Raw genomic sequence first — 13,716 nt, 5'->3', positions numbered from 1 at the left:
TTTTAATTAATATATAATGACCTTTAGCTCTTAAAACAGTTTTGCATTTAAAACCTATTTTGTCTGATATTAGTGTTGCTGCTCCAGCTCTTCTTTGGTTACTATTTGCATGAAATATCTTCTTCCAACCTTTTACTTTCAGTCTATTCATGTCCTTGTGTCTAAGTTGAGTCTCTTGTAGACAGCATGTAGATGACTCATATTTTTTATCCATTCTGCTAGTCTCTATTTTTTGATTGGGGCATTTAACCCATTACCATTCAATGCTATTACTTGAAAGGCATTTGGCTTTCTGTTGCCATAGCTTACTATTTTCTGTCTTTTTACTCTTTGTTACCCTTACTAATAATCTTCATTTCTACACTCTTCTCTAAGCCTCTTTCTCCTGTCTTTTCCTTTCAGGCTGCAGCACTCCCTGTAGTATTTTTTGTAAATCCAGTCTTTTGGTAACATACTCTCTCAGTTTTTGTTTATCTTTAAAGACTTTAATCTCACCCTCAGTTTTGAAGGACCATTTTGTTGAATAAAGAATTCTTGGCTGGCATTTTTTCTCTTTCAGTACCCTTAATATATGATACACTGCCTTCTCTCCTGTATTGTTTCTAATTATGAAATAGGCACTTGGTCTTATTGAGTGTCCTTTGTATGTGATGAGTTGCTTTTCTCTCGCTACTTTCAGGATTCTCTGTCTCTCGTATTTGACATTCTGAATAGTAGGTCTCTTGGAATAAGTCTGTTTGGATTTATTCTGTTTGAGTTGCATTATCCTTCTTGAATATTGATAGTTATGTTTTTCTTAAGGTTTAGGATATTTTCAGCTTTTATTTCCTCATAAATTCATTCTGCCCCTTTTCCATTCTTGTCTCTGTCTGGGACATCCATAATGCATATGTTTGTGTGTTTCATGCTATCACCCAGTTCCCTGAGACCCTGTTCAATTTCTTCCATTCTTTTCTCTTTCTTTTCTTCCGTCTTTTCATGTTCATGTGCTCTGTCTTCCATTGTGTTTATTTGTTCCTTGGTCAATTCATGTCTGCTGTTACATGCCTCTAATGTGTTTTTAATCTCATCCATTGTGTCTTTTATTCCCATAAGCTCTGTTACTTTTCTTTGCAATCTTTCAAATTGTTCTTTATGCTCACCCAGTGTATTCCTCACCCATATTTTTCTTCAGCTCCTTGATTTGGTTTAGAAGATTTGTGTGAACCTCATTGATTACGTGTTTTAAATCCAGTGTCTCATCAGGAATTTTTATTTGTTCCTTTGGCTGGACCATCTCTTCCTGTTTCACAGTATGACTTGTAATTTTTTGCTGATGTCTAAGCATCTTATTATGTTAGCAAGTTTACCCAGGTCAGTTTCTCTCTCTTGTCTAGTAATTTTGTTTCATGGCTCTTTGATTTTTGTTTCAACGTATTCTAACACTTTAATGTTTATATTATTGAAACACGGTTAGGGACCCTCTAATGCGGCACAGACCAGATACAAAGGGATCTGGGGATACGGTCAAAAGAGACTCCAAAAAGTCTTATTTTCCTTCACTTTCCTGACTTGCCTGCAAATGGTACTTTTCATTGAACCTTTCCACAGAGGTGGTTCTTTCAAACTCTACTGGCTTGTGTTACTGGGCCATTCAGAGCCATGATTCAAAGCTAGGCCCTGATGCTTAAACTCACCAAAAAGAAACCATACTGAACCATCTGCTGTATCTGTCCTCTTCCCAGAGGATTATGTCTGTTCCCCTCTTAGTTGGCCACCATCAGCCTTGGGTTTTACTGAGACAGTTTTCTTTGAGGGTAGGGGATGGGCACCATTTCCAGCCATGGGGGCTAGTAACTCATGGCTTTCTTTCCATCCTCTTTGTCTCCTATTCCTCCTGGACGATGTGTGCAACAGCCCTCTGGTCTGCAAATCCCCAAAGCCGCTCTTTTGTATAGTTTCTGCCCCTCGTCTGCTGTTTTTGCAAGAGATGTGAGCCCTGGTGATGTATCCCAAAGCCATCTTTCTGGAACTCCCCTTTGCAATATTTGGTTAACTTTCAGTTTCTCACCAGAATTCAACTAGTGTCATATCCCTCTTCACAGTGGTTATTAGGCCATGGAGTAGGAAAATTCAAATGCTAAAACCAAGACTTTCAAGTCAAATATATTTTTCTCTCTAAAATTCCATCATAATGCTTTCCCCTGATGCCTTTATAAATGATTTTACTTGCAAAATTGATTTATACATGAATTTACAGGAACTCACAAGTTGTAGGTCTGGAAACATTTTGAGGTTTGGGTACTTAAATAGTAGCCTTGTTTTATTTTTCAGTCTTGGGCTATAAATGATCTAATTCAAATGTTTCCTTGTGCCTGGTTTATAAATGGGAGAGCTTATGACTATAGCAACACTGCAGGCTTTTCTGCCAGAAATTTTGCCTTCATTGAGGACTAAATGTCTAAAGACTAAATTTTGAAAACAAAGCCATCCTTGTAATACTGACATTCCCTTCTCCCACTCTGTTTTTCATTCAAATCGGGTTTAAAACTACCAAGATCAAAACTTATTTTGATGGAGTTATAAAGAATAGCCAACATGTCCTTACTTATGAAATACATTCCAGTGAGTTTGAGAATAAGAAAGTGACGTTCCTCGATTTTATCTCAGTTTAGGAAAGCTTATGAAACTTTCTGTGAATTGGTCCCGTTTGAGGTTAAACAGTGAAGGCAGCATGAGAGTTGATGACCTGGGTTTCGAACCACTGGATAAGGATGGCACTGCTCTGTGTGCAGAGCCAGTGTCAGGCATGAATTGTGCCTTTCACAAACACTTTATTCACGACTTGAATTAAAGTGGTTTTCTAGAACCTGCACGTCTTAGAAATTACTAATATGCTTGTTCTTACTCTCTTGGCATTTGTTTTGGCTTCCCTCAGGAGGGGGCGGCTGGAAAGAAGAGCCCCACTGGAGAGCCTCTTGCCAGGATATGTATAGACCCCTAGGTCTGATCACTTGATGTGAAGGCTCCCTCTCCCCTTTATGTTTCTGGCCTAATGGAACCTGCACTGGAATCTGGGACTGTGTCTAGTCAAACCGTTGCCCAAACAACTAATCACTTAATTGAAATGGTTCAGCCAAACTGCCGTGCGGCTGGTAGTTTGTCAATCTATTTGATAGAATAATTGTCCGTTTCACCACCTAGATGTTGATTTTAGCAACTGGGAAGATTCCATCTGTTCTCTTTCTTAGCCCCTGTTTAAGTTTGCAGTCCCTTTATGTCTTCACAATCACAGGACAGCAGTGGTCCCTTTGGTCTTAGGCTGCTCTGCATTATTACTATTATTTTTTAAATTTATTTCTCTCCCTTTCCCCCCCGTTGTCTGCTCTTTGTATCCATTTGCTGTGTGTTCTTTCTGTGTTCGCTTGCATTCTTGTCATGTGGGACCAGGAAACTATGTCGCTTTTTTGTTGCGTCATCTTGCTGTGTCAGCTCTCCGCATGTGCAGCGCCACTCCTGGGTGGGCTGCACTTTTTTTTGCGCAGGGTGGCTCTCCTTGTGGGGCACACTCCTTGCACGTGGGGCCCCCTCACGCGGGGGACACCCCTGTGTGGCATGGCACTCCTTGCGCGCAGCAGCACTGTGCATGGGCCAGCTCACCACACGGGTCAGGAGGCCCTGGGTATAGAACCCTGGACCCTCCATATGGTAGGTGGACGCTTTATCAGTTGAGCCACAACTGCTTCCCCGCTCTGCATTATTTTGATTCCACCAAAGTATAGAAAACCCTTTGGCAAAAATGCAGGTAAATCTGTTTGAAATGTATTTTAATTCCTTTTGTTTTAATTTATCCAGATGCAGAAGCAAATGCTGTGTGTGAAATTGTACACGTTAAATCGGAATCTGAAGGGAGGCCTGAGAGAGTCTTCCACCTGTGCTGCAGGTGAGTGCGGAACTGTCAAGTTGACCTGCAAGGCCCAGGCGGAAGCAGTGACTGTGCTTGATTTCCACCAGAACCCTCTGGCTTCTGCCAACCTGCCTCTGCATTCCTAGACGCAACATGTTTCTTGAATTTAATACTTACTAAAAAATAGTAATTGACTAGATTAAATAAATTTTATTTAGGCTATGGGTGCTAACTTGGCTAATTTATTATCTTTTTGAAAGAAAGCATTAATTTTCAAGTATATTCAACCTTCCAAGGAGGACTTTCTTCCCACACTTACGTGTGATAGATTAGCATGGCCTGTTCCCCTTATCATACTTGGTTTCGGGATTTGGATACATAAATGTATTCGGCAGCATCTCTAAGATGCAGCAGATGGAGCCTTGGGTGGGAGAGAGGTGGTGAGAGTATGTGCAAGTGTTACCAGAATTCTACGTCATTTAGATAAACTACAATATAGAGGGGTGGGTGCGAGTCGTTCAGCATCATCTACCGGTATTGGGTGGAAGCTGCTCATATGATGTGGATCTTTATTTCTGCTCCTTCTCCTTCTAGTCCTATGAGAATGTGATGGCTTTCTCCTTATGCAGGCAATTCTCAATTTTAAAAAGTTTCTTTTTTGTCTAAAGGTGCTGAGATGGATGGCCCAACAGCTGGCATTCCAGTGTATTTGGTTTAAATATGATTTTTAGGCAGTCATGCTTTAACTGGCCTTATATTGAAATATGAGGGCCTTACCTGGTACTCCATACTGGGGAGTAGTACGCTGTGCATTGCTCACAAAAAACAGTAGTATCAGTATTATCTATTTTATTATCAATGTTGTATAATGCTGTTGCTAATATAACAAGCATGTCCTGCTCAGCACTGTACATGCATTATCTCATTTAATTAGCCCGAGGCTTTGTTGTGTACAAATGGGGAGCCACGATGCCCGGGTACTTTGCCTTAGATCTTCGATGAGTTTGACTTGGAAGCCCATACTTCGTATTTCTATGTCGCCTGTCTCTCTTAGGTGACAGGGGGAAACAAAGAGCAGCTCCCCAGGGAGCCATCAGGGTTAGAATGGAAAATTCCCTCAAATAATCTACGTGTGTATTAAGCCCCAACTTTGCCCTCTATTTGTGATTTTGTTGGTCTAGTGAGCCTGCTACCAGAGATGCCATATTCATTGCTACTAAGGAAGAATGAACTAGTTCCTTATCACACCTAGGTAAAAAAATATCGAGAACTCTGAGGATTTAATAGGAAAAATAACTCCTACCCAGGAAGGACTTGCTTTTTACTGTGAGAATTAGGATTTGGGGGGATTTTTCAGTTCTTAACAACGTAGCCTTAATATTTATATGTTGATATATGTCATGGAAGGAGCTGATATTTAACAGGAGGTACCATCTAGAGGAAAGTAAAGACGTTAGGAGAGCATTTTTAGCATGTTCTGTAGAGCTGCCAGAATCTTGTGCTTCATTTTGTCCTCGGAAAAAAAAATTCTGCCAAGAGCAAAACTTGGCAATTTGATGGTGCAAAATCCACCTGTCCTTCAAGCTATTCAGCACTGCTCTGCCCCACATCTCGGCAGGCGATGACTCATGCAGCACGCGGGGAGAGAAGTTGTGTGTTCTTCATTCCCAGCTATGCAGACAGGGCTCAGTGTAGAAATCAGAGTTGCCGGCCTTGGTCTTTAACCTTTGGTCCTTGGGGTTATTTGTTTGCCAGCATCTGAAAACCTGAGCAGTTTTCGGAGCACTCAGCTCTCCTTCCCTAATACGTGTCAATCCTCTCTTACAGCTCCCCAGAGAGCAGGAAGGATTTCCTGAAGGCCGTGCATTCCATCCTGCGCGATAAGCACCGAAGACAGCTCCTCAAAACCGAAAGCCTCCCCTCGTCCCAGCAGTATGTCCCCTTTGGAGGAAAACGATTATGTGCGCTGAAAGGGGCTCGGCCAGCCATGAGCAGGGCAGGTACCGTGGGGATTCAGACGTTCAAGATCCTGGTCACCCCCACGCCACTCTAGCGCTCAGTGAGCTTGACCTTCCTGCTGAGCGAGAATTAGGTGTGCCCAGCGGAGTGCGAGGTTCCCGGGCCTCACCCGCTCCCGTGGCTCCCTGGGGGGCTGCCCTTGGTTTGCTCCTCTTGCCCTCCCTTCAAGCCTTCCCTTTGCTGCCCTCCTCCTTCTGGCTGGTGAGCGCCCCTCTCCTTTGCTGAGCCAGGAAGCGAGTGCATCCTCTTTCTGGAGGGGCTGCTTTAGCCTGCCTGCGGAATGAGAGTCGCTGCTTTGCATGAGAGCCGGCTTTGTCTAGCAAAAAGCAGCGTGGCAGGTTTCAGCCAGGGCACAGCCTGCTGTTCTGAGGACACTGTGGCTTCGTAATCTGGAGGCCCAGCCATGCCTGTTCTCAGTAGGAATTCCAGGTTTGGTAGGTCAGGTGACATCTGATTTTTTTTTTTTACCCTTGCCTTGTGCCTGCAACTTATTTTCATGTCAGTGCTCATCTGAGGAAGCCTTGAGATGCTCTTGGGAAAGAGGAATCCAGAGTTTAAATGGTCCCAGAATATTCTTTTTAGGACTTACTCTGTCACTTTGGTGCCATGAGGAAGGAACATCGATCCTACCCCTTGGAAGTGGCCATACAATATTTCTGGAAAGAAAGATATTTTCGTAATACTTATGTACTTAATGACACCAAATATTAGTGTTTTTTACAAGTCTTTTTTTTTTTTTGGGAGGCAGCCTGAAATTTTGTGGGGAGGATACCTATGACAGAGATTTCCTTTGCCAGAAAGTCTCTGACCTTGTTCCAGTTATCCTTCCACCTGTTTTCAAGTATGTTGAAGAGGTGTGGATGGAAATGTGAGTGGTTGAAGGTTTTCATAGACAGAACCTATGTAGCATTGACTTGGAATATTGTATTTTTAAAGCATCTTAAATGTAACTAATGTTAGAAGGTTAGTTATCTTAAGTCTAAATCTACAATCAATTCATAAATCTATATTTTAAATCCATTCTCCAATCAATTGCTCAAAAGTATTGATTGGAAACTTAGTGTAGTAACCATCCAGTGCTCTGCTGCCTTCTTCAGTAAGCCCTGAGAGTCTCGCCTACCCCCATATCCACCCATGGAAGAAAGTTTCACTTATCTTTTATTCCTCACTGGAGAGAATTTCATTTTGGAATTGCCTCCCCAGCCCCTTCTATTGTCAGGGAATATGTCATAAAGGGAACCCTGCTTACCATTGGCCAGATTTCAGTTGTTAATTAAGAAACTTAAATTCCAAGCCACACTTGCTTTAAAACTAAACACATTTAGTCCGTAGAACAGTCAGAAGTTTCCCTGCTGAGATCCCTTTGGAAAGAAAACAAAACTAACTCACAACCTACACCATCATGGTAAATATCTAGAGAAAACTGGTGTCACAGCCTGTTGGATTTATCTGACTCATTTGGTGGCTCATTTTTGCCTGAAGAGAGTATCTCTCACTCTCCTTTTGAAGTACCTCCCTGTCATCAGGATTCAAAGACAATGCTTGAATGAGTCAGTATGTCAGTATGTCCTCGTTAGTCTGCATAGACAAGGAGCCCCAGAGATATTCAAATCAAATATCATCTCCCTGAAAGACTGGGAGAAACCCAGGAAGGCTGGCTGGGTTAATCAGTGTCCTTTCGACAAATGATAGTACTCATGCTCCGTTTTGCATGATCATGAATACCCAGGCCATTGATTTCTCCCTCTGTTTTGATAAAATAGAAAAATCCGAGTTTCCTGGTTCATCAGTGAGTCTAAGAATGCTGCAATGTCTACCTAAAACCATTTTAAAAGAGTTTTATTCTAGCATTTTCTTAGGAACATTTTCAGACATATAGAGCATTTGAAAAAATTGTACAGTGACCACAATCTATGAATCTTTTTCTGTATTTTCATTATCACATAATCTATTCATCTGTCAACCATCAGCCCATGTTATGTTTTGATACATTTTCAAAGTTGCACATATTAGCATACTTCACCCCTAGGAACCTCAGCATGCAAATCATGGACAGCTATTTCCCTTAACTCCATACCCAAGTGGGATACTTCAAATACAGTGAACATAGAGAGCCAGGCTCCATTATGGGGGTGTTGAGGTAAATTTAAACAGGAATTTTTGCTTCTTGCCAGTGAAGTTGGTGTTTTGCTATTTGTGTTTCTTTCTTTGCCCGGATGTGGCTGGCACTTCCCTTCGGCCAGGGCGGTGTCCATTTGTTCCCCACTTTTGAGCTTGTGGAACACCCAGAAATGGCAGTGGAAGCAGGGGTTCCCTCAGGCAGAGGACGGTCCCAATGGGGGCCAGTTTGGGCCATCGCCCAGCTCACTGACCTTGTGCTTTCTATATTTGAAGTCAAGGCTACATTAGACAGCAACGGAGAATAGTCATTTACACCTGGCAGCACCGAAGCCATTTAATGGTTTTGGGGGTTGAGGTCCCAGGAAGGCAGCCCCTGATTGGCTTTTCTTCAGGCCCTTCCCCTCCTTTGTCCATGTTGCATTTCACCTTCTTGTCCCTAATGCAGCAGCCTTTTCACTGGCGAGGGAGAAGCGTCCCGGTACCCTGTGAGCCATCTCTGTGTGAGTGCAGTGGGCTTGTTTGTTTGCCTGATTGGGTGATGTATGTATTTGTTTGTTGCTTTCTAATAATTCTGGCTTCCTAGAGAGAGGGTAAAAGAATGAATTCAAAGATTTAATTCTCTTAGCTCTTAGTCACTTTTATAATAGCACATTGTTGATCAAGTGCTAGGGTGTCCTCTATTATTATTTCCCCTTCCACTTTAATTGCTTCATGGAAGAGGAGTCATTGATACACACAGTGTAATGAAGGAGGAATGAAGGCTCACACTGGCTTAGCCTCCCAGGACTAGGGGACTTTGTCAGAAAGAGGAGGCCGGGGCGATAACTAGAAACTTGAACCCTTCCTCTAACCACAGCTCCTCCGGAAATGTTACATCCCACTTCCCATAGAGCAGCTTACCCTGGACCAGGGACCTTGCCTCCTCGGTGCACCATGGAGGTTCATACAAGGATCCTACAAGTACCCCACACCCCTACCAATGACATATTCCAGCTAAGTGACCCCAGGACAGCTCCAGGGCTCTTGGGAACTCTGTACCTTAGGAAGTGCTCAGGGTTGAGGATGCTAACCCTTACCAACCCAGAGGTCAGCAGTCTACTTCTCTGGAGCTCACATCACCTGTCTCTCAGGTGCCCAAGGTGAGAGTAGCCGGAAGATTCAGGGGAAGTTGAATCCCCTTTTCCCATAACCTACACAGTCCCCCACATTCATCTCCCAGTACCCTTACCCTCCAGGCATTTGCTGCAGCACCTGTGCCAGGTAACGACTGTTGCCAGGGGCTCTAGACGTTAAGTCCCAACCGGCATCGAGGCGCGAAACGCATATCGCGTAGCTCTTATTTTCCTTGATTTTCATTTGCTCTCTGGATTTGCCTCTCAGGTAAAGCATGTGGGGGTTTTATTTTTATATTTTTGTGTGTGTGTGCAGTGTCCGCCCCCAGCAAGTCTCTTGGGAGGAGGAGGCGGCGGCTGGCTCGAAACAGGTTTACCATTGATTCCGATGCCGTGTCCGCAAGCAGCCCGGAGAAAGAGTCCCAGCAGCCCCCCGGTGGCGGGGACACTGACCGGTGGGTAGAGGAACAGTTCGATCTTGCTCAGTACGAGGAGCAAGACGACATCAAGGAGACAGACATCCTCAGTGACGACGACGAGTTCTGCGAGTCGGTGAGGGGCTCGTCCGCGGACACGGACCTGCAGGAGCGGCTCCAGGCGGCCTCCATCAGCCAGCGGGAAAGAGGCCGCAAGCCCCTGGAGAGCCACGCGTCGCGGATGGCGCAGCTCAAGAAGCAGGCGGCGCTGTCGGGCATCAACGGAGGCCTGGAGAGCACAGGCGAGGAGGTCATTTGGGTTCGGCGCGAAGACTTTGTCCCCTCCAGGAAGCTGAACACTGAGATATGACGCCTCTCTCGCATTAGGGAGTGTGTGTAGATACCCGCCCCGCTCCACGCGCCTGCTGCGTCGAGGAGATCGCCCCCTTCGGTCGCACTCTTGCACACACTGTTTGGACAGCCGACTTGGTTCCGAAGCCATGTAGCCACCCGACTTCGTCGTTTTTTAACAGCAGCATCCGAGAGAGTGGTTCCGAATTCTAGATAAGCTTGAGTCCTTTCTTCTGTATATTACTAAGGGCTTTTATTTATTCTCAATTAATCAGGGCCTGAAGAATGAAAAAAAAAATTTTTTTTCCCTCTAGCACTGGAAAGCAAATTACCCCAAGCAGATTAGTTGACGGAATAGCACAAAAAAAAATAAATAAATAAAAGAATCGCTCTATCTGAAATCAATCCGAGAGTCTCCTCCAAGGTGGGGAAGCTGCCTTCAGACACAAAATGAAACAAAACTGTACAGCTTGCAGCGTTCTTACCCCTTCCCCTCTTACGTGTCTGAGAATATCTGTGTATTTTAGGAATGTGTGAGGAGAGGGTGGAAGTTTTATGTTTTGATGAGCCTTTTTTTTTTTTTTTTTTTCCTGTTTTGGTCTATGGCTGGTCTTACTTGATGTCAGTGTTTGGAAGCTCTAGTTTTGCATAGAGTTATAAAGATGCCAAACTCTTTGAAAAGAGATCCAAATTTATCACTTGAAAAAATAAAAACAATCCTATTTTTTTGTATTTTTACCTGAGATGCAGGGGCACAGACAGATGAGAATTTTACAGTGTTAGTGCAACTCTGAGTCTAAAAAATGAGGATATAATCTTTTACAGAGAGAGGGGCATTGGTGTTTTTATATTTATACATGAAAGGCCAGGAAGAAGCTCTTGCTTAGGATGAACTTTTTTTTTTTTCCCAAAAAGCAGATTTTCTTTTTTTTAGTTTTAATGTTTGAATCTACACTTGAGATGGGAGTTTGGTTGGATTAAACATGACACTGAATGGCAATGTGTGTGTCTGTTGCACATGGCAGGGAGGGGAGCCTCCTTCCTATGGGGTTGCCATGGCGATCATTGGTTTTCCCATCAAAATGCATCTTCATCCATAGATGACCTGCCCCTTCCCTGACAGTCCATGACCAAACCTCTTAACAAAACATCCTTTTCAGAAACATCTCTTAGGTTTAATACTTTTTTCATGCCAATGAAACAGGGTAATAAGCATGCTAAAAATCAATGTTCTAAAGAGATTTCCAAATAGGAAGAACAAAAGTTAATAGCACTTTCAAATTTTTTTTTTTGAAGGTTTATAGCTTTTTTTTTCCCCTCCCCATTTCACAATGTCCACTTCCTAAGAAGGGTTTAAATAATATGAAAACTTTCTTTTTGGGGAAATTATCTATTTGGTGTTTGACACATCAGTAGGTACTTTAAAGACCTGAATTTTATAGTAGCTTTAGGAATTATATTTTATAAAAATCAGTTATGACTTTATATTTCCAGACAACAGAGAGTTCAGAACATCATGCTCTTACGCCCCTGCTTGCTTTACCTGCTTTCCCACCTTCTGTCCCTCCCCTTTCGGGTTTCCAGGGCTTTGAGCTTGATCTTTTGAAAGTTTTATTCTATTAAACTTTTGCTATATCTTCTGGTTTTCTTAAAAGCTTTAGAATGGTTTCTATACCCTTTGTATCACTGCATTGTTCCATATCATCTCCCGTTCGATTGCGTCCGGATGGGTATTGACACAGAGGCTTCTGACGATCACATCTACTCGTCCCAGTGCAACGGGGTCTGTTTGAAAATACTGGAAAGTCTGGTGCTTGGAGAGGGTGCCATTGTCTCTTGTACATAAGGTCATGATATGTCTATGTCAAAAGTTCTTATATATTTCTTTTATAAGCTGAAAGAAGGTCTATTTTTATGTTTTTAGGTCTATGAATGGAACGTTGTAAATGCCTGTCAAACAATAAAATTATTGAAAAGTGGACAGTTCTGTGCCTTTTTTGGATGGGAGGATGAGTATCTGGGACAAAATTCCTGTGTTTTTGTTTTGTTTTTTGTTTGTAAGAAGGTTTGGGGATTGAACCCAGGACCTCGTACATGCAAAGCAGGCACACAACCACTGAGCCACACCTGCTCTGCTGGGTTTTTTTCTTCTTTTTTTAATAATTCTCACCGTATTGGTAAATCTTGAGTTTTTAACAAAAGAAGTCATTTCAGTTTCTCAGAAAAGACTGCAGATACAGCTGTTTCTTGGTACTGGCCACCATTTCTTTTCCATCTCAGCACCTGCCAGTGGGAGTAGGCTGAGTATTGTCCTGGGGAAGAATTGAGATGCAGTGGGGAGATTGAACTGGCCTGGAATCCAGGGCTGCCTTCACGTTTGGTCCCTGGGGGCCTCCAGACGAAGAGACATAGGTGGTTTTTGGCTCCCTCCCGTTCCCTTTCACAGTCCCCAATGTCATTCCTTAGTTCCGTATAAGCCTTACTAGGTCAAAGTTTGCCCCACCCACACCTGCCCTCCAGATGAAAAAGGATTTCTCCTTCCTATTGGCTCCAAACTAGAAGTTTTTCTCTACAGCTGCTTGAGAGTACTGTGCACTTCAGCTCCTTGTTACTCATGGTGGGGTCTGCCGACCGGCACCCCGGACCAGCATCTGGGAGTGTGTTAGGCAGACTCTAGGGCCCCACCGAGACATACTGAACCAGAGCCTCTTCTTCACCAAGATTCCCCAGTTGATTCATACATGCATGTTCCTACTTGAGAAGCTCAAGTTATATGCTCTCTAAACTTTTTGATGTTAAGCAATGATTTTGAGCACATATCTTTTTAGGTATATGCAAGCATGGCTGCACCAATAGATATATATTTTTAACTTAAAAAAATTTTTTTAAGAAACTTAGATTACATAAATGTTACACAAAAAAATATAGGCGATTCCCATATGCCCCACTTCCTAGCCCTCAGGAGCCCCGCTATTGGAATTGGCAGTCTGAGTTCCTGCTGAGACACACATAAGCGTAACCTCTGAAATGACCTCCTGGCTCACTTTGAAGTCTTTTAGCCATATAATTTCATTTGTTTTTACCCTTTCCCCTGTTTGGTCAAGGTCTCTTTCCAGTTGCATTGCTAGTTGAGACTTGGTAGTAATCCCTTGGTGCCAGGGAGGCTCATCCCTGGGAGTCATGTCTCATGCTTGGGAAAGGTAATGCATTTATATGCTGAGTTTTGCCTTAGAGAGGCCACATTTGAGCAACAAGGAGGCTCTCAGGAAGTAACACTTAGGCACCTCATATGACTATGCTATGTTTCAATTTCAAAATTAAATGTTCATAAGTATGGTCTTCACAATCAAGGGCCCATCCTCTTTCAGTAGTCACTGCCCCTGTACTCAGGGGATTCTTGGTGTCCCATTAGAGAACATGGCAGAGCACTCCAGGATGGGAATTCGATATATCTTTGGTTATTGTAATGATCTCCACCCACTGTGACAGTGCCCCATGAACTCTTGAATACATTCATATACCTTATAGGTATGCCCCAAGTGAACAACCTCGCATGCATTCCCCATTTCTGACACCCCACCAATGATCCTTCCCTGGCACTGTTGTATCCAAAACTTCTTCAAAATTGAAACTAACAAAAAACTGAATACCATTAATAGGAAACCAATATGTTTTATGCAAAAAGATTTCTTTCTATATCCAGTGCATCCCTCTCAGGGTGATTGAAGCCAGCCCCACACTAACCTGAGGAAATTATTCAAATAGTTTGCACTCTGATGCAAGTGTGAATTCAGAAGTTTGGGCTGCTTTT

General features: G+C 43.1%; 1 protein-coding gene across 6 annotated transcripts in view; it reads left to right on the top strand.

Moving 5' to 3' along the window:
- TIAM1 (TIAM Rac1 associated GEF 1) overlaps positions 1-11,886 on the top strand; it is a 401,703-nt gene extending 389,817 nt beyond the window's left edge. For all 6 annotated transcript variants that reach the window (XM_058296149.1, XM_058296148.1, XM_058296153.1 and 3 more), the window contains 3 exons: positions 3,835-3,922; positions 5,714-5,886; positions 9,455-11,886. In XM_058296149.1, coding sequence (XP_058152132.1) covers positions 3,835-3,922; positions 5,714-5,886; positions 9,455-9,924 — 731 coding nt within the window. In that variant the 3' untranslated portion in view covers positions 9,925-11,886. The remainder of the gene's footprint in view (positions 1-3,834; positions 3,923-5,713; positions 5,887-9,454) is intronic.
- The last annotated feature ends 1,830 nt before the right edge of the window (positions 11,887-13,716 follow it).

Source organism: Dasypus novemcinctus, chromosome 4, assembly GCF_030445035.2.
Source record: "Dasypus novemcinctus isolate mDasNov1 chromosome 4, mDasNov1.1.hap2, whole genome shotgun sequence".
NCBI lineage: Eukaryota > Metazoa > Chordata > Mammalia > Cingulata > Dasypodidae > Dasypus > Dasypus novemcinctus.
The sequence above is the reverse complement of the archived record's forward strand: the minus strand, read 5'-3'. Positions and strand labels throughout refer to the sequence as shown.